This window comes from Gymnogyps californianus, chromosome 7, assembly GCF_018139145.2.
Source record: "Gymnogyps californianus isolate 813 chromosome 7, ASM1813914v2, whole genome shotgun sequence".
Taxonomy (NCBI): Eukaryota; Metazoa; Chordata; class Aves; order Accipitriformes; family Cathartidae; genus Gymnogyps; species Gymnogyps californianus.
The window spans coordinates 6,611,191-6,633,011 of NC_059477.1; the positions used below are offsets into that span (position 1 = coordinate 6,611,191).

Here is a 21,821-nt window from a genome sequence, read left to right on the forward strand (position 1 = left end):
TTTAGTTTTACCAGTTATACTGCTCACACTACGAAGCAGTTCAGTATTCTTCCCTTTATTGCTTAGTCATGTTGTAACACTTGATAAATTTTGTTCTTAATTCTTTCCATGAAAGTTCTCAAAAGTGATCACAGGCAGATAGACACTTGTGCTTATCCTATCAGTTGGCTGTTTTTTTCCCCAGAACATTAGGAGTCTGCAGATGCCCTACTACTAAACTCTTTGGAAAAAAAGGGTGTTCTTCATTTCTGATTTTTCACACTAAGCATGAAAGTCTTGCCCCTTACACATTTTCAGTTAGCTCCAAAAATGACTCCATCACCCTTTGGGCCAAACATTACCTTCATGTCAGTCTCTCTTGGAATGTGATCTTTAAAGTCCTCGATGGAACTTACAAGGAAAGGAATGTGGTAGGATAAGACCTAAGAGACACAAACACATACAAAATGAGAAAAAATAGTTCCCATGTTAATGATCAATTAGACACTACCATTATTTTACTGGACTTATTAATTTTTAAAAAGTGAGTTTTTATTTTATGCATATGAATTTGTTTATAGATCTAAAGACATTAAAGCCTAACAAATGCAAAATCAAGCTGTTTGCAAACAAAGTGAAATGAAAGCTTTTAAAATGTACTAAACACAGAAAACATTGAGAGGCATGCTCAAACTAAAACCTGTATGTTTTAATGTAACATTTTGCTGAACAGTACTCAAAAAGTAGATTCCCCCACCCCCAATTTGCAATTCCAAGTTCAGTTATGACTGAGTATCGCCATTTTACCCACATGCCAACCTTTTAAGAGGTTGCATTCCTAAATAGCAAAGCTTCAAATACCCTATCATTCCATTAAATTAAATACAATGAAAACGATTCGGAACATATTCAGTTATTTCTTACATCTCTAAGTGCTTCCTGTGCCAATGACCGAAAAGACAAGATAACACCAATAATCGTCATTCTCTTCAAAACACTGTCAACAGCTGAAGAGAAAGGAGAACAATAGTGAACAAGAACTCATTGATGTTTACAAGCTCAATTCTTCAAAAAAGAGAAAGAAAACATTTAACAAAATACTGAAAAAGCAAGGTACTGAAACAATGGCATTCCTTAAAAAAGCCAAAATAAACAGTGCTCAAGCAGGTTTTTATAGCTGAGTTGACAATGGGATTTTCAGAAGACGACTATCCTGTTAACCACTTCATGGAATGAACCCCGTTACACACAGCTGACAATATTGGATGCTAACACTAGTTCTGTGTTTTCTTGAGGCCAAAAATGTCTCTTTCTAATAATTATTTTTGTTAAAAATACTTACTTATGTTAATTACCTGTAAAAATCCTTCCAAAGAATGCAATAATTTACACTGTGATGGAATCAAATCAGAAACGTGTGTCAAAAAAGCCTGTGTGTTGTATTCTACAGATACGCAGCCGGTTTGCAGATTACTGCTGTTATAACTATGCATTATCATCCCTGAAAAGATGCTCAAAGCTCATCACTACCATAGTGCCCGTGCACTAACACTGAAATCTCATTTTGTCTGTACATGAGAAGACTGGAAAATTTTGAAAAGATTCATCAGTTTATACGAGCTCACATACATTTTGCTGCTTCTGTACACTTAATACACAGAAATTAATTTTTCTCATTTTCTTTACAAAGACAAAGATAAAAACCAACTCTATATCTTCAGCAGGACCTTGCTAGTTACCCACATGATAATCTTTTAAAGAGTGCTGCCATCTGGTCTGGCTTGTCAAAGCTGGTCCTCATTTGTGTTAGAACTTCAACGTTCTCCACCACAAGTTTCTAAAAAGAAGCAAGGATACAGGTCAGCTACAGATTTCAATACGTTAACAGGATAAATGCATGGTTTAAGATATTTCAGTCTGGCAGAGAGGCAACTAAACTCATGGAATACAGATGTACGCACTGTGTTCTTACTGGGACTACAGTATCAGTATTATCATCAGGCACTACTCTACACAAACGCAAGCTCTGCATCAAAAAGCAGAGGATTAGATACCCCTTGGAAAATTATTTTTATATTCAGCCACGTGTACAACTTCTTAAAACAAGGGAATGAAACTCAGTAAAACCAGATACTAGCTCCTCACACCATTCAGCTTTTTATAAGAAAAGTATACATATATCAACAAAAATGCAGATCCACACAGTAATCCATTCTTTTGGGTTGCTCCTTTCACTAGTTATGCTGTAAGGATTAGAAATTTAACGCTGGTAAAATTGAAAAACGGAACGAAGAGTGCAAGAGTCAGATTGTTAAATCTTGGTGCAGTTTACTTGAAATTTCCTTCCATTATAATATAAAAACAAAGACATTCATTCAAGTCCCAACATCTTAGCCTGAAACAGTTAAACTCAAGTGCAATATTTTTCATGTCAGTTTGACCAAAAGAAAAGAAAATGTGTCTGTTTCTAATTTGTAACAGCTGTCATACATGCAACTTGTAGCATTAGGGTAAATGTAATAACTTTCCTGAAATCATTCTCCAAATATGTATCAGATTTAAATTTAAATTACAGAGATTGCATAATCACATCTATGAAACGTCAGATCCAAAAAGGGTTTCTTGCTAGCTGAGGAACTTATGTTGTGCCAAGTAGTATTTTTAAACTCTCTTCAAGCAAGAAATAGGTACTTCATTCTTACAAAAAGTATTTTTGCAGTTTGAATGCACTATTTCAGAAATGGAAAATACGATTATCTCTCTTTACGTAGAAAACAACTAGCGGCTAAGAAAATTTAGATATCTTGTGCGCTTCTGAACACTAAATGAAGTGTTTCCTTTCTTTAAAGACGATTTAATTTAGTGCTTTGTATACTAAACAATATCAAGGTAGAAAAGAACTGAAAGATGGAGGAAGAAAATAAGATATTCTGGACTGGGGGTGGTCTGCCAAAGTGGTTATTAATAGTTTTATTTTTCAAGTGGATGCATTCCAATCCATCTTAATTACCAGGCAGCACAAACAAAAGGAGCAATGAGGAGGGAGCAGGAAAAAATACTATTCATCAAACATGTAGGCCACTATAAGCCTGGAACGTAATTTAAGATATAGCATATAAAATCTAAGAAGAGACATACCTGCAGGAACCTACTGCTAAGGATCCAAGAACATTTAACCTTCGATAGTTCTGCTAACTGCTTTAATAGTTTTATTTTACTTCGCTTCAACCCACACCGAAAACAGGACAAAACATAGCAACTGGCAAGCAGGGAAATTAAATTGCAGAGTAAATATTCCTGTGACCACAGGAGGAGAAAAAAAACAACACAACGTAAACTATAATGCTGCTATGAAATAAATGGTGGGCTGGGTTTACTCCCACCTCCTGGTCAAGTAGCCTGTGCAAAGCAGATCTGTCCAACAGCTTAGACCTCTCACATTCAATTACATTGTGTCATGGTCGTGCTATTTCCATAAGCTCAAGTCTATCCATAATCCACCCGGTCTTCCCACTTTCATTCTTCTTATCTTCAGTGAGAAGCAAGGAAAGAAATAAGCTATACAAGATGTAGCAAACTAACCACCTCCGAGAATGCGTGCACATGTGCACGCACATAGACACACAAGATGTATTTCTATGCTGAAAGCTAAAGCAAGACTGGTTTGCACTGAAATCAAGATGGGCAATTTTAAACCAACCGATGTATCAGAACTTGGCAGATGTGTGACATTTGAATTTAAATCCCTCAAAGCTCTCCAGAATGCAAGATTGAAGGCAATAGCCCACGCACATTGTTACTGAGTCAAGCTTTCAGCTTTACAAAAAATAACCAGCATATTGGTTTAAGATTTAAAAGGAACAGGCTGGAATATAGTTCAAATAGTTACTTAAAATGAGGCAAACTTCCCCTCCTCGCCCCAGTCTTAAACTTCAGATATAAAACTAACACCTGGTCCCACTGTGGGAAACAAAGCAAGCATGTTGAACGCGACTCTTAATAAATTCCCCATTCTATCCTCTTGTTGCTTCCTTCCCCCAAACACAGATGTTTCTCGGTGCTCTCTCGCTAAGCCAACTGCATCTCAGCCAGAGAGATGAACATTATTTTTTTCCTCCAAACATGTGGTCATGTGGATGTGGATCTACATTATGTTCTGCTTATCCTTAGCAGTATCAGAAAACAACAAATCTCAGAGACAATTTAAAGTTGCTTTTAAAAAAAAACACACAGAGCTACAATATCAATCGTGCTGATTTTGAGGAAGTATGACAACTCCACAGTAAGTGGACAAATACAGCAGCAACCAACAAACACCTGCCCAATGGCTTTGTGTTTTACTTGAACCGTGACAGATGTCACTTTGTGCATAGCCAGGAGTTACAGAATTTAACCTTAAAATCATAGCGTTCTCACCTGGAAAGTCTTACCCTAAAACTCAAAAATTGGAATGGGCATAAGGAATCAATTACCCTGTCTGGCTGGTCACTCAGGTCAGGGTTGCTGCACGCTCTTGCGGCAGCTTGGAAAGCATGAACAGCCCCTCTCCTTAAGCTGTGACATGGAATAAAAGGCCTCAAATCTTTTAGGGCATCATACATCCTAGCAACTCAGCAGCACTGAAATCCACAATGTTTACAGAGAGAACAAGATCTTTGAAACTGTAACATGGGATATATTAAAAACACGCACTTCTAAAGGCCTGGTGTGCTAATAATAATAAACTGTTGTTGAAGAAAAAAATGAAAGTTCCTTAGATCTCTTAAGTATTCATTTGCATTTTTAAAAACATAGCACGCATGAATAGTTACAAAAAACTCCTTATTGTAATTTGTGGTTAAACAAATTGAAAATGATGAGATGTAGTAACAACTTGGAATTAGGTTTGGAAATGACACTAAAAGAGTAATTCATATGAAAAGCAAATATATGCCAATTAGTAACATTTTAATAGTATGACTATCCTGGGAAAGTAGTACATATTATTAAATTCATTAAAACCTCTTTCCAGAAAATTACATAGGCACCAAGAGCTTCCCCTGTCATTGTTCGTTGTTTTGAATATACATGCAACTAGCTTCCTTGACATGCCCATATTTCCAATTTTTTTCATGGCACCAACTTTATCGTTTGTTTGTGTTGCTGTAGGTATCAGGTTTATTTATCACAATACAGACATTTATAATAAATGGATACTGTGCAGCCAGAGGGAAAGATATGTCTAAAACCAAAGAAAACTAACAAAGAAAAAAGTCTCCCATCCATGTAAACTGAACAATAGATGCTAACACACGTGGTAAAAAAAGTAAGTCCTTATATATGACTAAGATACATTTCAGATTTTCATGCTAAGTTTTGAGAGTCAGACTCGGGTGAGCGCTTTGCAAGCACCTGGAGATCTTGAAAAACATTTCTCCTCCCATTGCCAATAAAAAGAGACTTGACTCCTAACTTAGGGCATCTAACATAGAAATCAACAGAGCCTGCATAAAGTCCTGCCCATTCAGCTGTTGAAGAATGTGGGATTGCACATGTACTACATGTGCAAACGTACTACAAAATAAGAGTAAATTTCACAGCTTTATCGGTTTGATGCAGTCGTTTCAAAAAGATGGCATGCAGAAGCATAGCTATTAAATATCCTAAAGGAAGCTTAAACAGAAAACTACCCGCCTTCCCACCGACCAGTTTCCCAAGGTTACCTTAAGCTCAGCAACCTGTGAAGAAATGTGCCACATCAGACTTTCACTTAGAAACTTCATGCCATATGGTCCCAGAAGTTCAGAAAGGGCTCTCATTTCTGAGAAATAAAACAAACTGTTCTACTTCAAACATTCCTTCTTCAGTTATTTGATGCCCATCATGTATCTAGCAATAGTGTTTTAATTGCAAAAATATTTTACCACAAAGTAGAATTTTAGATACGAGGACTTGTATTGTAATAGAACTGAAGCAGCAGTCACCAACACATCATACACCTACCTCTGTAGCTTAAATGCAACAACCCTACTTTGACCAAAAGTAGGAAAAGTGAGCTCTCTCAAGACATAGAGGCAGCATGAATAAAAAGTACTTAAAATACTACTGAAGGTTAACAAATGCTGTCTATAATAGAATGCTCTAAGAGTTGCTGTTACTCCAATTACTCAAGCATACAATAACTATCCCTCACAAATATTCAGTAGAAACATCAAAGTTTACCTGATATGTCAGAGTATTCCTCGGCATTAAATGTCAATTCATTTTCTGTAGGCAAATTCACAAATGCCTTCATGGCTGGAAAATAGGCTATGTGACCATTGCTGACTTGCCGTAACAAAGTTTCCAAATACCTTATCAGAAAGGGAAAAAGTTTTAGATGAAAAGATGCATGTTCATAGATATTCTATACAGATGAAGTATACTTGTGTGACAAGGGACAGCAAAGCCTATAGACTAAAGTTTTACTTTCATAGTTCAACTGATATCTGTATCTTACTCTACATCTCCCCCCTATAAAAAGCAACTTGCACAATAGGCAAATCTTGAAGTGCTTTTAACAGGTGTTGGGAGAAGTAAACTTGTGAAGTCGGAAACTTAAGAAAACTTCAAACAACTCCACTTCTCCAATTTCAGATTTTTCATTAAATAAAAATAATATAAAAGGCTTGTAACAAGTGTTCATATAATTACTTACCAATTTGTGTACAGACTGGTAATGGTTGGCTCACCATGACTATCTAAATGCTGGGTTTGCTGAAGCAGAACATTGTTAAATACTCGTGTAATGTCGATCTGTACATAATTTTCTATTGACTGGAGGACTGTCATATAGGCTCTTACACTGGTTAACAGCTCTGAAGGCTTTGCAATCTCTTGTGTTGCTTGATTATACATAGTCATTCCAACAATTGACCTTTTACAAACAAAAAAATAGAAACAAATAAATTGCATTTATTAGTAAAATTAAACAGAGACAAAGATGCAGCTATAAAAATGATTTTATAAGCAAAGCTTTTATCTGAATACTTCTCCAATCTGCAAGTATGAAACTCTAATCAATGCACATACTCACCAGCACTTTTTAAAATAGTTCTAGATGCCAAAGACAACTGTATTCGTGGTTCCAGCAAAAATTTCATGAGACTGTAAGAATACTCACTGAGCCTTTTTAAAATAAAGCTTTTTTCCCCCATATATAAGGGCAATCCACAATGTGGAAGACTTATATTACAACTACTTTGGTAAGTTAAAGTCTTTCAAAATGCAAAACTTCTGGGATATGCAAGAACAATGATGTATTAAAGTGTTCAAAGCATATTAACTAAGGCAAAAATTCTTTGACCAAAGTTGCCATCATAGTTTTAGTTTGAAATATCTGTAAAAAAATCATATAGCTATAATTAAGTATGAATTTAAAATATTCAAAGCAAAACTATTATCTTGTGTTGCTCTGCATAAGTATTTAAAGGTATGTCTGATTATCATGTGATATTAACTATGCCTACTGTATTTGACTGCATAAATTTTGTAAGACATAGACAATACTATTTAATCTCTTCTTTCTGCCTCAGCTCACGCACTATTGAAGATTCTCAAAGTTATCTTGAAAGATCTCATCTCTTTTGCAATACAGATAGCTTTCCTAGAGCATACTTTTTTTTTAAATCACATTTTAACTTTCTTGAAAAGTTACTTAAAACAGTTATCAGAAGCTCTGCTTTCAACAGCTAATGCCTCTCAGCAATTATCTTGTAAGTAGATAAAAGGAAATATTTTTATATCATTTGGTAGGTAAGCTTCAGTTATATCTGTATACACAATTTTAAAAATTTGAGTATACGTTAAGTAAATAAATAGGAATCTTAATAATGAAAAACAAATCTCCCTTTAGCTGACACAGTGATTTCTATCTTTAATCAAAAAGTCAAGAAATTGTAGGACATACTTTGATTTGTTCAAATTCTCACTATAAATAAAACCAGGCTTCTAATAGATGTCCTATACATCAGGCTAGCTTTCAAGCTGGATCAGAACTGCACAAAGGACTGTATATTCCCTTTTAACATAAATGGACATGGACTTTACTCAGTATCTCACTGAAACCAGGCCCTCAAGCAAACTGCATCAGCAGGTCCTTCAAGCAAACAAAGTCTTCTTAGTAAACAAATACTTGTTGTAGTATTCATTTTAGGCTTATAATGGTCTCAGACTTTCAGAGCTAAAGCTTTTGAGTATATGTACTTTTCAAAGGCAGAATAGCAACACAAAAAAAAGGAAATTGGTAGATTACTACCTTCATCAGAGGTGAACGGGATGAGTTATTCTGGAGGAGAACATCAGCTTATTTAAGTAACGTTTTTGTTGTTGCTTGGAAATGTGTAAATAAGTCTATTTTCACAAGTTTACTTCTGAGGCATTCTCTTTTCTTTTAAAATCAATTCAAAATTGGTATTATTATTACAAAATTAAGTGGCATAATAATAAGCTCTAGTCCAACCATACATGATCTAGAGCAGGTTAAAACAGTAAACAAGAAAACTCCTAACACTGAAACACTAACACTTTATTTAAAGGTAAACTGCAAGCCTCTGGAAGAAATGCCACTTAAATATCTGAAAAATAATTATAAATTGAACATTTATTCTGTTTGGCTAACAAGTCTCATTCCTTTCGTGAGGCAAGAAAAAGGAAAGCAGTCTCTGAAAGTCATCTGCCTGTGGTTTCAGCCCCAATCCACAAGCCAACGCCCCCCCCCCAAACTAAAAAAATAAGCACAAGTGACCCACACCGGTCTAAGTTCATAAATCTGAAGATTACAGCTGACTTCTTATAAAGTGATGAAGTTGTCTTTACTTTTATGCCACCTTGTCTTACGTGAAAGATGGAGTGCCCTAGTGACCTAGAACTATGTCTTGATGATGAAAACTTATTAAGTCTTTATACCCTGCTTGAAATACATAACTAGTAATCCTTGGCATAAAATACAACTAAGATAGCTGGCTGTTTTAATATGAAGTCCTCTCCAGAAGTTGCCATTTGCCTATTTCTGTAAATAACAATGAGAAGATCAAGGTAATAACAGACAGGAGTATCAAGTGGCAACACTTTTTATTTTAAGAAAAAAAAAGGTAATTAAAATATCTTCTCAGTTGACTTTCTCAGGTCTTGAGTTCTGATTTTTAGATTTCCTTTCAGCAAGCCAGTAAACTCAAATGCTTGAAACAATTCAGCACCGTGCAAAAGAATGGTGGGAAGACAGTCTTTATAAATGCCTAAAAATAGGCGTCACCGACTCCTACAAAATACACAGGACTAGGAATGCAGGATCAGGCTGTTAAATAGGTGATATGCATTTCAATATATTTTGTTTTAAAATAGGAACTAACAATCGTGTATGTCTGCACATATAACTTAACTGTCATTTTAGTTGGAATTTGACTTAGGAGTTTTGCAATCCACCTTTAAAAACTGGTTTTATGTAGTAAGTATAAAATATTTCCAACATCAAATCAGCAAAGACTTATCTTGTACATGAATACTTCTAACTTTACAATATTTCTTACTTGGTAAAGCGGATTTCCAGGTGAGACGTTAAATATTCTCTTGGGGTAAACGTGTGTTCCCAAACCACCATGTTCGGTACGTAATTGATTGAGAAGCAGAGCTCAGAAAGTGCAGTGTGCAGTTTGTCCAGGCTTTAAGAACAGGCAACAAGAAATTAAGAAAAATATTTAATGTAACAAAAGTATGTATTATCATGGAAAACACACTGGATGGAAGACACCTCAAAAGCAGGTACAGCTCTAACACTTCCTTTCATTATCTTTTTCTGCTTTGAGACACTTCTCTAGCTTATTTAAAAAACAGTATTTTGGGTAAGAACACATCCTACAAACTGCATACTGATTTGCATCACACACAGTGATGCGAGAGATATATGTATTTATTTATATATATTAAAAAAAAAAAGTATATTTTTCCCTTGAAAAGAACAGTCTGTTAAGGTGGTTTTTTCCTAACAATGTTTGCTACTAGCCAGGACTAAAAACCTAAAACTGAATGTTTGCTACTAGCCAGTACTAAAAACCTAAAAATATTGGGGGAGGGAATCTTAAACTACAAGTTCTTTTCCCTCAACTTCTCTAATCTTTACAGTTCTCTGATGTTTGGCTGTTGCAACTGTAGCAAAACCTCTTCCCTTTCAGCAGTGTGTGTTTTGAGGCACTCCCAGCCACAACACTAAACATTTATTGTTTCCTTTTCTTAGCTTCCTTCCTCTTCATACTTTTATCACTCCACCATCTTGCCCTCTGATCTCTCCTAACAATTATCTTCTACCTTCTCCTCCTCTATCATCTCTTACACCCCAAACTGTATTTATTAATCTTTCCTCTTATCTCTTTCAGGTGGGTTTTCTAGTTTTGTAATTGATTTGCTGCTGTTTTCAACTTTTCTGTAGCCACCAGCAAGGAAACCTTCCCCAGCTGGTACAGGCACTGGAGCCTCAACTCCATCCCGGCAGCTGAAGGCAGCAAACAGCCTTTCGGCAGCAAGAACTTCCAGCCCAGCCTGTACTTTAGCTAGTTAACAGTGTTAAAAGCAAGGCAGAATCGAAGATGCCATCCACTCCTTGGACTCCCACTTCCACAACAATTAATAGGACTATACAGGAAACCTAGCTACAGCACGGGGATCCTTTCTGCTCAGGAAAGGAAACAGTCAAGGGGACAAATTCAAGAGATACACATTCCTATTGCTCTATGTAACAGAATTCAGTCTCTATACAAGCTACAGAAGCATCATATGCTCACAAACTATGAAGCTGTCATATTTACAGTCAATTAAAACTTAAATAAACTAAGCAAGAAGCATTCAATATGTAAAACACGTTTTGACTTGGGATTCAAGGTGAAAGGAACAGAAGAGGTGGCTTACTTTGTCACAACCAATCTGTTTTTCCTCATGCTTTCTACTCCTGGTTTCTCCCTTTCAGGTTCTCCTTTCTTTCCAGTCTGTTTTTTTGACTTCTTGTTCACTGCTTGACTGATGGTTTTGGCACAATGCTTTGGCAGCAACTAGTAAACAAAAGAAATAGCCTTTCCAAATTAAAATCCAACTTTTTTAGCGGCCATGAGATACAAAATAAGCTTATGGTCCAGGTGGAGACTTCATCACACAAGTAACACATTTTTCCTTTGACTACTAACTACACGATTCTGGTATTAAAAAGTCTTCCTCAAATCACCTTCCATTTTATGAACAGAAAACTTCCCCAAAACCCAGGGAAAATAAAAGTGAACAGGAAATAGAACCATAAAAATTCAGAAAGTCAAACAGAGAAAAATCTCGAAGGAGAATTAAAATAGACACAACCACACTCACCTGATCACTCAGCGTACATTGTTCTGTGCAAATGTCTGTGATAAGATTTCGAGCTTGCTTAGCCATTTCATCCAAGAACATGTTACACAAGGAAAGACTACGATCTCCAATATGATGTCGCTGTTAAAGAAGAAAAAAAAAAGGAAGTCTGATTTTCAGTTTCCCATTAGTCCTACAATATTCACACAAGACACACTGTACTGCAGATAACAGTTCACTAAATCATATAACAAGGATATGAGAAATAATAAATTATTTAGTCCTCAATAATATCAGCTCCAGGATTTTTTTTTTTTTTAATTTTTTTTTTTTTGGAAGCAACTCGAACCATGAAATTTTCAAAGGCACTGTCATGGCATATTATCATTAAAAATATTTTGCTTACTATATTTTGCAAAACATTTTCTGTAAAAGGAGGCAAAATAGATTTTTAAAAGTAGGTTTTCATGTTTAATTTTGGACCGAATCTACTTTAACGTGTCCAATACTCAAGGTTTCTGTGCATCTCCTCTTCGTTAATGTGTACCAGTACTAACTCTAGGAGAAAAAGAGCATGCAACTCAAGCTATAGAAAGAGCGCAATGTCCTTCATACCACTGAAAAAGTCAATAATGAAGCCCTGCTGCATTAATTTCTGGATTCAGTTCCTTTGTCCCTGGATCTGCACAAGCATAGCCTCTGTCTCACTGAAATCCTTCTTTCACCACTGTTTACTTCCTAACAGCCACACTACCACACAGTGTACACAGTACAGCGAAGATTATTTTTCCAAAATGATAATAGTTACCAAGTCATACAATTCAGATATTGAATTCAAAGTTCTGCTGGCTGTGGCAAAATGTGCTTGCTGCAGCTGAATTCACAGTAACTAGCGTACAGTGGACTTTGGCTACTGATTCGTTACTGTTACTATAATTGTTCTGAAAGACATCTCTTGTCCTGAAGGGAAGCTTTCCTGGAAACTTTTTAGTGGTTGTCTAGTATAAATAGACTTTGCAGCTGTTTAAAGCAAAGCATACAGGGAAAATAATGATATAGACATATATTGAGATTAAGTTTAGCAGAAGAGGATTTAATGTTTAAATAAGACAAACCCACATCGTGCATATTACAATAGATGCTATTAATCTAATTGTTTCAGATGAGCACTGTTAAGAATGAAAACACACTTTCATGAGCACTACACAAAATTGGCCAAGTTAACCCCCGGAGTAATTCCAAAGTCAATGGACATACAGGAAATGTACTAAAGGATCTATTTCATGACAACAAAAATAGAAAGAATTTCCTCAGAATCAAACCACTTCCTTTAACAAAGGGTCCATTTCTTTAAGCAACACTCTGCATTTTTTCATTTCTAATTCTAACCAAAGAGGGCTTGCATTACCCGGTTCTTACCAAAATGAATGCTTGCATTGTACTGTATATCACTTAGGATTATTTTTTTTTTCTAATCTTACTGAAGAAACACTATTTATAAAAAGCCATACAGAACTCCCAACTTCCTATTTCCTTTTTCTAACTATGAGTTTATAAACCATTTGAAAGAAAAACTGTTGCTTGTAAGTTTTAATAGGTATATGGGATTTATTAGCATCTAAGCCTGAACGACCCCAGAAAAGTCATCTAACCTTTGTACCTTAGTTTAATCTCTCTTTAAAGCAAAGATAATAATGCTTACTCACTTCAGAAAAGGATTTTGAGATCTATGGGTGAAGAATCACATAAGAAGGTATCTACTTGTTTTACTTCCCTTTTTACCACTCTCCTCCCTCGAATCTTATATTACCATAACAAACACCTTGCAGTGTTCAGCTCTAGTCCTCTCTACTTTAAATGAGAGATAAAAATAACTAAGATAATATATTTAAAAATTACCTCTTCTGGGCATAGTTCATGGGTACAGCTCATAAAATGAGTACAAAGCAGTGGGAATGCAATTGAGTATCTTGATTGAGAGGGAAGCTCCAAACACTGCTGAAACATCTTCTCAAAAGCACGACTATAAAAACTGATCAGAAATAGACATTTAAATGGAATACATACATAATTTTGCTGCAAATAAAGTCTACTTCACACAAATCAATTATTAGTGTCAGATTTGTAGTTATACCAAAAACTGCATCATGCTTTCAAAGAAGTTTGTTTTCTGCATTCACTTATGCATTTTATTTGCATCTCTATTATTATCATCATATTTTTATTCTGATGTTTGCCACAAAGGCACTGCAAAAACTTGAACCTTTTGCAAAAATGTATTAAGGAGGAATCTGCAAATGACCCCAGATCAATTATGTGACTGCTTGAAGAATCTCTCTGACAGATCTTCAGAAATACCTTTATCAAACTAATTCTGATGGAAACCAGAAATTCTAATTGATTCTCCCACTGGCCTATCTTCCTACAAAGTTTCCTATTTAAAAATTACACTTGCAAGGACAAACCAAACATTAAATAATAAAAAGCTTCTACAGTCACGTTAGTAACATACCAAAATATAGAAAGATCTGAGGTTTCAACCAACATCTCCACCAAAGAATCTACCATTTTTGTGTGGAAAATGATTGTGTTCATCATTTTTCCTAGTTCTCTATGGTCTGCAAGACTAAGTGAAGCTTTAGAAACACTGGTGTAGGCCTGGAAAGACACAAGAAAAATTTCATGTTATATCTACAGCTGCTTTTTTGCAAATTCCATTGCTATTGCCCAATACAAATGTTAAATACTGATTATGCTATGCATAGGACACCTGTGTACCTAAAGACCGTAGACAGACTATTTTATCTTTCCACTATAGCTTAAGAAAAGCAAACTGCCTTTCAATGAAGTCTCCAAATGTCACTTGAATATGACAATTCACGGATAAAGTGTAGAACAAATGTATTGACAAAACACAAATGTGCACTTGTGAGCCCCCACTTTAACAATCAGGTTTTGGAAAGCAAGAAAAAGAATGTGTATTTTGAAAACATAAAAATAACATGTCTGTCTAATCTTGAGACAATTGATTTACAGTCTAAACAGTACTGCCCCCCCCTTTATTAAGTGAATTGAAGACACTGCTATCGCAATGCACAGGAGTGATCTCACCGAACATTATTTTCTCACTGAACAGTCTCTACCTTCCCTTGGCTGGGCAGACTGAATCACACTCTGTACAGTGCACAGCCGCCAACAAACTGCTCATCCTCAACACATTCTATTTCCGAACTGTTATAAACACCCCAAAGCATGATATGCAAAAAGTATGCAATGCAGAGAAAGTTACATCAAAATGTAGCAAATTATCTGCTTAAGTATTTGTTTGATTTTAAAAGAGTAGGTTATTCTTAGATAGCCTGTCATCCACTTGCAGGGTGAGAGTAATCTAGCAGAGCAGTACTTTATTCAACATTTTAGTTTTAAGTTAGTAAAGTGTCACACATATTTACAAAGTCTTACCTGCAATCTAAACCAATCTAATCTCATTCCTCTGAAGTCAAACACCTCTCCATCTTCAACTGCATCAAGGAAAAAAACAGAACATAAAACCTTTAGGAAAACAACTACAAATTCAGATATACTGTATCAGACCTTCTAAAAAAACCCCAACGTACTCAAGAATTACTTGGGTACTGAACCTCATGCTTTTACCTAAGAATTTCAATCCAGCGCAGCCATGCTAATAGGAATTAAAATATCTAGATGAAAACATGTGTAATATGCTTTCTAAATTAAAAGGTAGGATTACTTCCCAATAGCATTTTTCAAAAGCTCTATCTGTATAGAGCTGCCCTGGAAAAGGGACACACCACAAGAAGCAGATACTGTAACAAAAGAGAAAGAAGGCACCCAAGTCAGTCTATGCAAGTTATCTGCTTCTACTGATTGCATGAAACAAAAAGTGATGAAGCTTTCCAGAAGAATCCGCCATTCTGTTACCACTTTCCCAAGTTCATTTAAACTTACCTTGTTTAACGCTTAGTGAAGTCATTGTGTTTACAAAAGAGGACATGATGATTGATTCATCCTCTGGGCACACCGAAAGATTCTAAAATAAATGTTGTTGCTATTATTAGTTCAAACTTGGTTTATGAAACAATGTCAATACCCATGCCCAATTTATCAGCTATACTCTGAAATGTACAAAAATTTACACAAGGTAACTTAATCAATGGAATATTTCAAATAGTGCTGTTTAACAACTTTCACTTTTTAATTCATTGGTTGATGACAAATACCTAGAAAAGCTTGCTCAAACCAACATCTGCTCAAAACGGAAAAATCTGTCAGTAAATGTGCCCACACGTTTCCAGGCTGTAGTCATTTACAAAATGGACACCAAACATTCTCCTGTTATACTTCAGACACCAAACGTTTTTCTGACCTCTACAGGCATCTGATCTGTCTGCAAAGAAAATCTGGACGCGGCAGGATATAATGGAGCCCACGTCAGCATCAATTTGCTTCCCACAAAATCCTCTCTCAACAGTTTTTTACTAACATTGACTTCAATGATTGATACCACCTGAAAGATGGGCTATCAAGTTTTCAAATTTTACAAAACGCAACAGTTCATGAAAAAGCAGTTTCAGCAACTGATAAGATCATATTTCTATTAAATAATACAATACAGAAGTTTCTCATAATTCCAGCTATGACTGACATTTTAACCTATAGGCTGAAAAAATTCCAATTATCACTCAATCATTTGTCTAGTCTTGTGCTTGATACCTGTTATGAATTAATTACAGCTAAAATTCAAGCCAATTTTTTTCCCACATTTCAGTTTGATCCTAAGGATTATCCTATCTAAACACAGAACACTTGTGCCACTTGTACAGCATTTAGAAGTCATTCACTAAATCTAGGAAATAATTTCCCAGGAATTGATGACAAATGTCAAAAATATTTAATTCTGTCACTCTAAAAAACTCTGTTAACATGTAAGTATATACAGTTATAAGCAAAAAAGCCCCAGATACAGTTATTTTGGTACTGAATGTAAACCCAAGGATTCAGTTACATTTAATAATTTAAACAGTGATACAAATTGGTATTTAAACTGTTCAAATAGTTCGTTTAAATAAACAGTAGCGTATCTAAGTTCCACCTTCTGGTAACTGATGTAGTGCTTGAAGTGTGAAATTAATTTCTGAACACAACAAAAAAAAAGCTTACAGTACAAACTTGTCAAGTTCGAGTAGCTGACCTAGTCACAAAATTTGGGCTCCATCTAGTGGTCACTAGGGAATAAAACCGAAAGAGTTCAGAAAGCCTAGCATTTCTTTGTCAGGCTAAATAAGAAAAAGTTTCCACAACGCTCCTTCAGTGGCAGTACCTGTTTCACTGTCTCTAAACATAACATTGCTTAATAACGTTTAAGTATTCATATAGCAACCAAAAGTACAACTCTAAATCCCAGAATTAAACAGTAAGTTAATTTATCTTATTCCATAACGTTCATCAAAATCCACAAACCAGGATGCATTTCATAAAGCCATTTTGGACAAAAAAGCCCTTTTTAGAGTTTGCATTTGAGAACCCAGAATCACAGTCTTGCCATACCTGAACAAGCTCATTTAACACCACTGCATCAAAGCCAGAGAGATACTGCACATAGTATCTCTGCATCACTGGTCCGTATTTTCGCACATGTGCTCTGAGCTCCTCCATGTAGAATATTAGCTCAGCTATGTGTCTAGGCAAGAAGACAAGGAAAAGCTTACAAATATGAAACACCAAAAATATTAAAACCAATTTCTATCAGTGGAATGCTTCTCAAGGGGATTTCCTCCTATACCTTGCTTTTAAAACGATTATTAATAGGTAATTTCTGTGTGAAAATACTTGTTCACATTGTAAAATGAGTTTACATAGGTAATTTTCTCTGCAAGGTAAAATTCACTCAACAGGAGATAAGTTAGCAGGATACCATCACGGTAATCCTCAAAGGTTTGTATAACTATTCACTTAGTTTTTGAATAAGAAGCCCTTCTATAATGCTCAATTTGAAAAAATGTTTTTCTTAAGAAGTGGTTAAATCTGAAAAATACTACTGTAACAACTGGTTTTTTTGGGGGGGTTTTGGGGGTTTTTTTGGTTGTTTTTTTTTTTAAACCATGAGGATGGTTAAATACTTGCACAGGTTGTTTCAGAGGGGCTCTGGGACCTCCATCCCTCCCTAGCACCTAAATCCAGTGAAGAAAATGCAAGGTTTTCCTACTCCAGCTCTAGAAATGGCCTTGTGATTGTCACTTGTTTAAACTCCTGCAGGCAATACACAGACTTTCAGTTCAATCTTGTGTTCAATAATCTTGAGAACAACTCAAAGACAACTAGTGGCCTTCTGCCTATCCACATTCATAAGATTTCGTAATCCCATTTCTCACTTTTACCTTCTGTTTATGACGACAATAATGCTGTATTACATAAACAAATCTTACCTGATTTAAAAGACAGTTTTGCTACAATACAGGAGACATTCCACAAAGCAACAAATCAAGCTTTTTGACAGTTTAAGGAAACTCCACCATTGATTTACTCAATGCAAAATCAGTAACACTGAAGACACATGATAAAGCTTTATTTTTGCTTATTCAAAGGGAAAAAAATGCATAAAACATTCATAAAATATTTTTATTTTATAAATAAATTTTCTGCAGAAAATGAATTTTCACTGATGTGCTCCAGTTTCTAATACAATACTTCCAGTTTTCTGTTTTGATGGGAAGCTTAATATTCCCAGGTAAAGATTTTCTGAACAGTCCCAACTGTTCCATATAACCATCCTTTTCTGAGATTCCCTTGCCTTCAAATGCATTTTGTCTGTGAAATTCTCATAAATATTTAAGGTATCACACTAAAAATTAACATACTTATCTATGAAATCATCTGCACTCTTCTTTGGCATATTATCTGCATGACGAAGAAGCCAAATAATTTCATCACGAGCAAAGGATAATGCCATAAATACAAAAAGTGCCTGAAAAAGAAAAATTGTTCACAAGCTTTATATACAACAGTTGGACAGCTTGTGCACACTAAGAGGCAACTAGTCTCTAAAACCAAAGAATCTTAAAACCTAAGTAGGTTTTCTCTCAGAGTAAAGCGTGGGGTTTTTTCCCCCCCAAACAAACTAGATGTCATATTGTCACTGAGAAACACACTGTGAGACTGCATAAACGCAAAACATAAGAACCGTAATTACCTTGGGACCCAACAGGCCTGGCTGATCAGACAGGACAGTAGCCAGTTCTTTGAGTGCAGAACGTAAGAACTTGCGTCTCTCTCTATGCATTGAACCACTGCATCAAAAGAACAAACTGAGACATCATCCACTGTGCTAACCACAGAACATTGATTTTTCCAAACATTTAAGCCCAAGCATAGGCAGCTCATATCATACCATCTTCAAAAGTTCAGTATTTCGAAGGATGTGGTTCAATTAAAATTGGCATCCCCATCACCAACACTGTATATTCCCGAAGTACGGTTAAACTTAAAACCCAAGTTCTCTGCCCCTGCTCTGTGATGTGCATTTGACTCCACTAAAACATTTCTATTTAATTTGCATTCACATTAAGTAATCAGACAAAAAGAAAGTGGAGAATAAACTAAATGCTTCCATCCTGATAATCTAGAAACTAATCTAAAACTTGGGAAGTTAAATTGATAATGGCATTAAGCAAATCCAGATTTAAAAGAACAATCAGTACATGATCTCATTTGAAAATGCACAACTAATTCAGCATTCAACAAATCCTGTTTATACATTCTCTGTAACTTTGTTAAGAAAACCAACACTAAAATCTGTCAGGAAAACTTTGTAAGACACTTACGCATGTGAAACAGCAGCTTCTTTGCACTCTCTGATGTCATTAATACGCTTGTTGTAGCTGCAAGTGGAAAACAATCCAATATGGTAATAAGTATCAGTAGCACAATTTAGCCAGAGCTGAGTGGGACTGGAGAGAAGCTGCAACGTCACAGCAAGCAGGATACAGCAATAAGCTCACACAAGACTTATTTCCCTCATCAGAGCTAGATGCCAAAACTGGATACCCAAACCAAAAATGCTCTCTACTGAAGTGCTCCTGGTGTTCACTGGCAGAGGTCTCAACTTTGTTTCTGAGTTTTCATATGATACATTGCAGAAAGAGTTGCAGACAGTTGCAGTTTTTCAAGCAAACTACATTCACCACATCGTTTCTCTTCACCAGATTAAGATTTGTGGGCGAGATCATTAATTTTAACTTTTGCCATTTTAGAGACTGATTCACCAGACTTTTTCAGAACTGAGATAAAAAAAGCCAAGATGGTTATGAAATCAGGCTCCTGAAAGTTATGCATTAAAGAAACAGTCAAGATACTAAGCAAAAATGTTTGTGTACTGACTATCCTAAGCAGAACTTGTATGAAATAGAAGTAACGTTTTCAAAACAGTTCTTCAAGAAATTATACATTTTTAACAGAGGTTCTGAAAGGAGAAAAAGAGAACGAAAACGTACCCTCGTATGTTCACAAACAAGTCTTCTGCAGCTTTGTGAATATGGAATACTTCATCTCGAAACAAAGCCAAGCAAGAGCTGCTTTGAAGTGCAAGTTTCCAAAGGTTCAAGGCTGTAGCATCACTATTTAGGATTCCATGGCACAAAATAAATCCAACTTCAAAAGTTCACATTGATGTATGTCACAAACCAGATGCAAAGGCAGTAAGAGAACAGTGAGATTATTATGCATTTTCTCTTAAATAGTTCAAATAGTTCATTAATAAACTGTTTAATAGATAACATTATTTTATATATAAAAAATACCCCACATTGTTCTAATGGAGGTATTTTTGTTATATTTTTGTAACATGAATTACTTAATGCTGATACTACTCAGCTATTTTCATCAGAATTACTAAAGCCCTCACTTTCAGTCAGTCTGGAATAAATTGATGACAAACTCCATTCCAGCAGCATATGCTGAATTCTAACTTCACTGCATGTAAAAGTATGATACATACAAATGAGATTTAATCAAGTTCTCTAGAATCTAATTTGAATACAACAGCTTTTGTACAGTACAGAAAAGCAAGTAGTCTTTTAAATGTTAACTAGTTTTTTTTAATACAACCATGAGCTGTTTCAGAATATTTTACTCACAAATGATCCATTTTTCCATTGCATCCAGAGAGAGGTATTCACATGGCATCTGTAGAAAAAACAGTAATTTGTACAAACTAATTCTATAAAAGACAATATATTTCATGAGAAGTACTTTTGGGGAAAAAAGGGACGTATAAAGCCTTCAATGCTGATGAATCATAGAAGACTGCTGCTGATTACTAACAGGGCACTGTTTCATCCCTTTAGAAACTGAGGGTTTGAAAATTAAATCACCTTCCATACCCTCCAATACCTTGAACAAAACAGTGAACAAATTTTGACAAATGTTTAGTTTCAAACATCGTATTTAAGAATATTTAAGAACAAAAGGCTGTTGATGTATACTAATCACAACCTGACAGGTTTTAATGCTGGAATTCTTTCAGAAAAATGACCGTTCATATCACAACTGAGCAAAAATGCTTACAGTAAAAACTTTAAAGGAAGTATCAGTTCTGATTTTCAGTCTGTTGGCCCACAAACATCTGAGACAGTACACAGAATTCTTTCCTTCTACACTGCCGAAGTTAGCATTGCTTCCCTTCATCTTTTGATTATCAAATACTGGAAATGAAGGCATGAGCTAATGCAACAGAAGCTTTAAATAACGTGAGAAAACTTTTCCCCCACACTAAAGTATTCAGCTCTCCCAACCAGCCTATTTACTTCTCTGATTAAAAGCCACGTAAAGGTAATCAAATAGAAAATGAACCCCCCCCACATCATCTTACAGAAAACCTTGCTTAACTTTATCATATAATGCAATTAAAAGGGCCATACTGTGTCAGACTGTGCAGGATTAAGCATTGTACTGGGGGCACTGATAAGGCTCAGTAGTTGTGCGTTTCTCCACTGGTCAGCTGAGAGATTCCTTCGAGGATAGACCATCTGGAGTGAAATCAGAGCATCTGAAAGGGACTAAAAAGGAGACCAATGATTAGTTTGAAGATGTCCTCAAGGCTCAGTCTTGGATAAATATTCAAGTTCTTCACCTCCTTTTGTGAACTGCGTATTGACACTGCCATACTCCAAGCACAAGAGACACTATTTTATCAGTAGTGCTGTTTTCTCAGCAGTATTACTAACAATAATCAAAACATTTTACTGAACTAGTTCTGAAATTAAACTTGAGGTTAAAACCCATTGCATCTAGTTTACTTCACATATAAAAGACTATTCCAAGCTAAGGGAAAGATGAAGAGAAGCATGAGGGTTTGACTTTTTTTTTTAATTGGTGTCACAAAATTCTGAGTTCAGAATTAGAGGACATGGGGGAAAAAAAAAAATCAATAGGGGACAACAAATCTGTCGTGTCCAACTGAAAGCTGTTAATTATTTATTCAA

The 21,821-nt window shown here is 35.5% G+C and overlaps 1 protein-coding gene across 2 annotated transcripts in view; it reads right to left on the minus strand.

The window, feature by feature from the left end:
• NCKAP1 (NCK associated protein 1) overlaps nucleotides 1–21,821 on the minus strand; it is a 62,838-nt gene that overhangs the window by 13,551 nt on the left and 27,466 nt on the right. For both annotated transcript variants that reach the window (XM_050899806.1, XM_050899807.1), the window contains 20 exons: nucleotides 21,258–21,395; nucleotides 20,475–20,523; nucleotides 19,833–19,989; nucleotides 19,164–19,220; nucleotides 18,533–18,629; nucleotides 18,201–18,307; nucleotides 16,891–17,023; nucleotides 15,292–15,373; nucleotides 14,785–14,843; nucleotides 13,835–13,980; nucleotides 13,222–13,354; nucleotides 11,344–11,463; nucleotides 10,897–11,036; nucleotides 9,525–9,656; nucleotides 6,656–6,874; nucleotides 6,181–6,311; nucleotides 5,682–5,779; nucleotides 1,723–1,816; nucleotides 904–986; nucleotides 342–422 (listed from right to left, as the gene is read on the minus strand). In XM_050899806.1, the coding sequence (XP_050755763.1) occupies nucleotides 342–422; nucleotides 904–986; nucleotides 1,723–1,816; nucleotides 5,682–5,779; nucleotides 6,181–6,311; nucleotides 6,656–6,874; nucleotides 9,525–9,656; nucleotides 10,897–11,036; nucleotides 11,344–11,463; nucleotides 13,222–13,354; nucleotides 13,835–13,980; nucleotides 14,785–14,843; nucleotides 15,292–15,373; nucleotides 16,891–17,023; nucleotides 18,201–18,307; nucleotides 18,533–18,629; nucleotides 19,164–19,220; nucleotides 19,833–19,989; nucleotides 20,475–20,523; nucleotides 21,258–21,395 (2,256 nt within the window). The remainder of the gene's footprint in view (nucleotides 1–341; nucleotides 423–903; nucleotides 987–1,722; nucleotides 1,817–5,681; nucleotides 5,780–6,180; nucleotides 6,312–6,655; nucleotides 6,875–9,524; nucleotides 9,657–10,896; nucleotides 11,037–11,343; nucleotides 11,464–13,221; nucleotides 13,355–13,834; nucleotides 13,981–14,784; nucleotides 14,844–15,291; nucleotides 15,374–16,890; nucleotides 17,024–18,200; nucleotides 18,308–18,532; nucleotides 18,630–19,163; nucleotides 19,221–19,832; nucleotides 19,990–20,474; nucleotides 20,524–21,257; nucleotides 21,396–21,821) is intronic.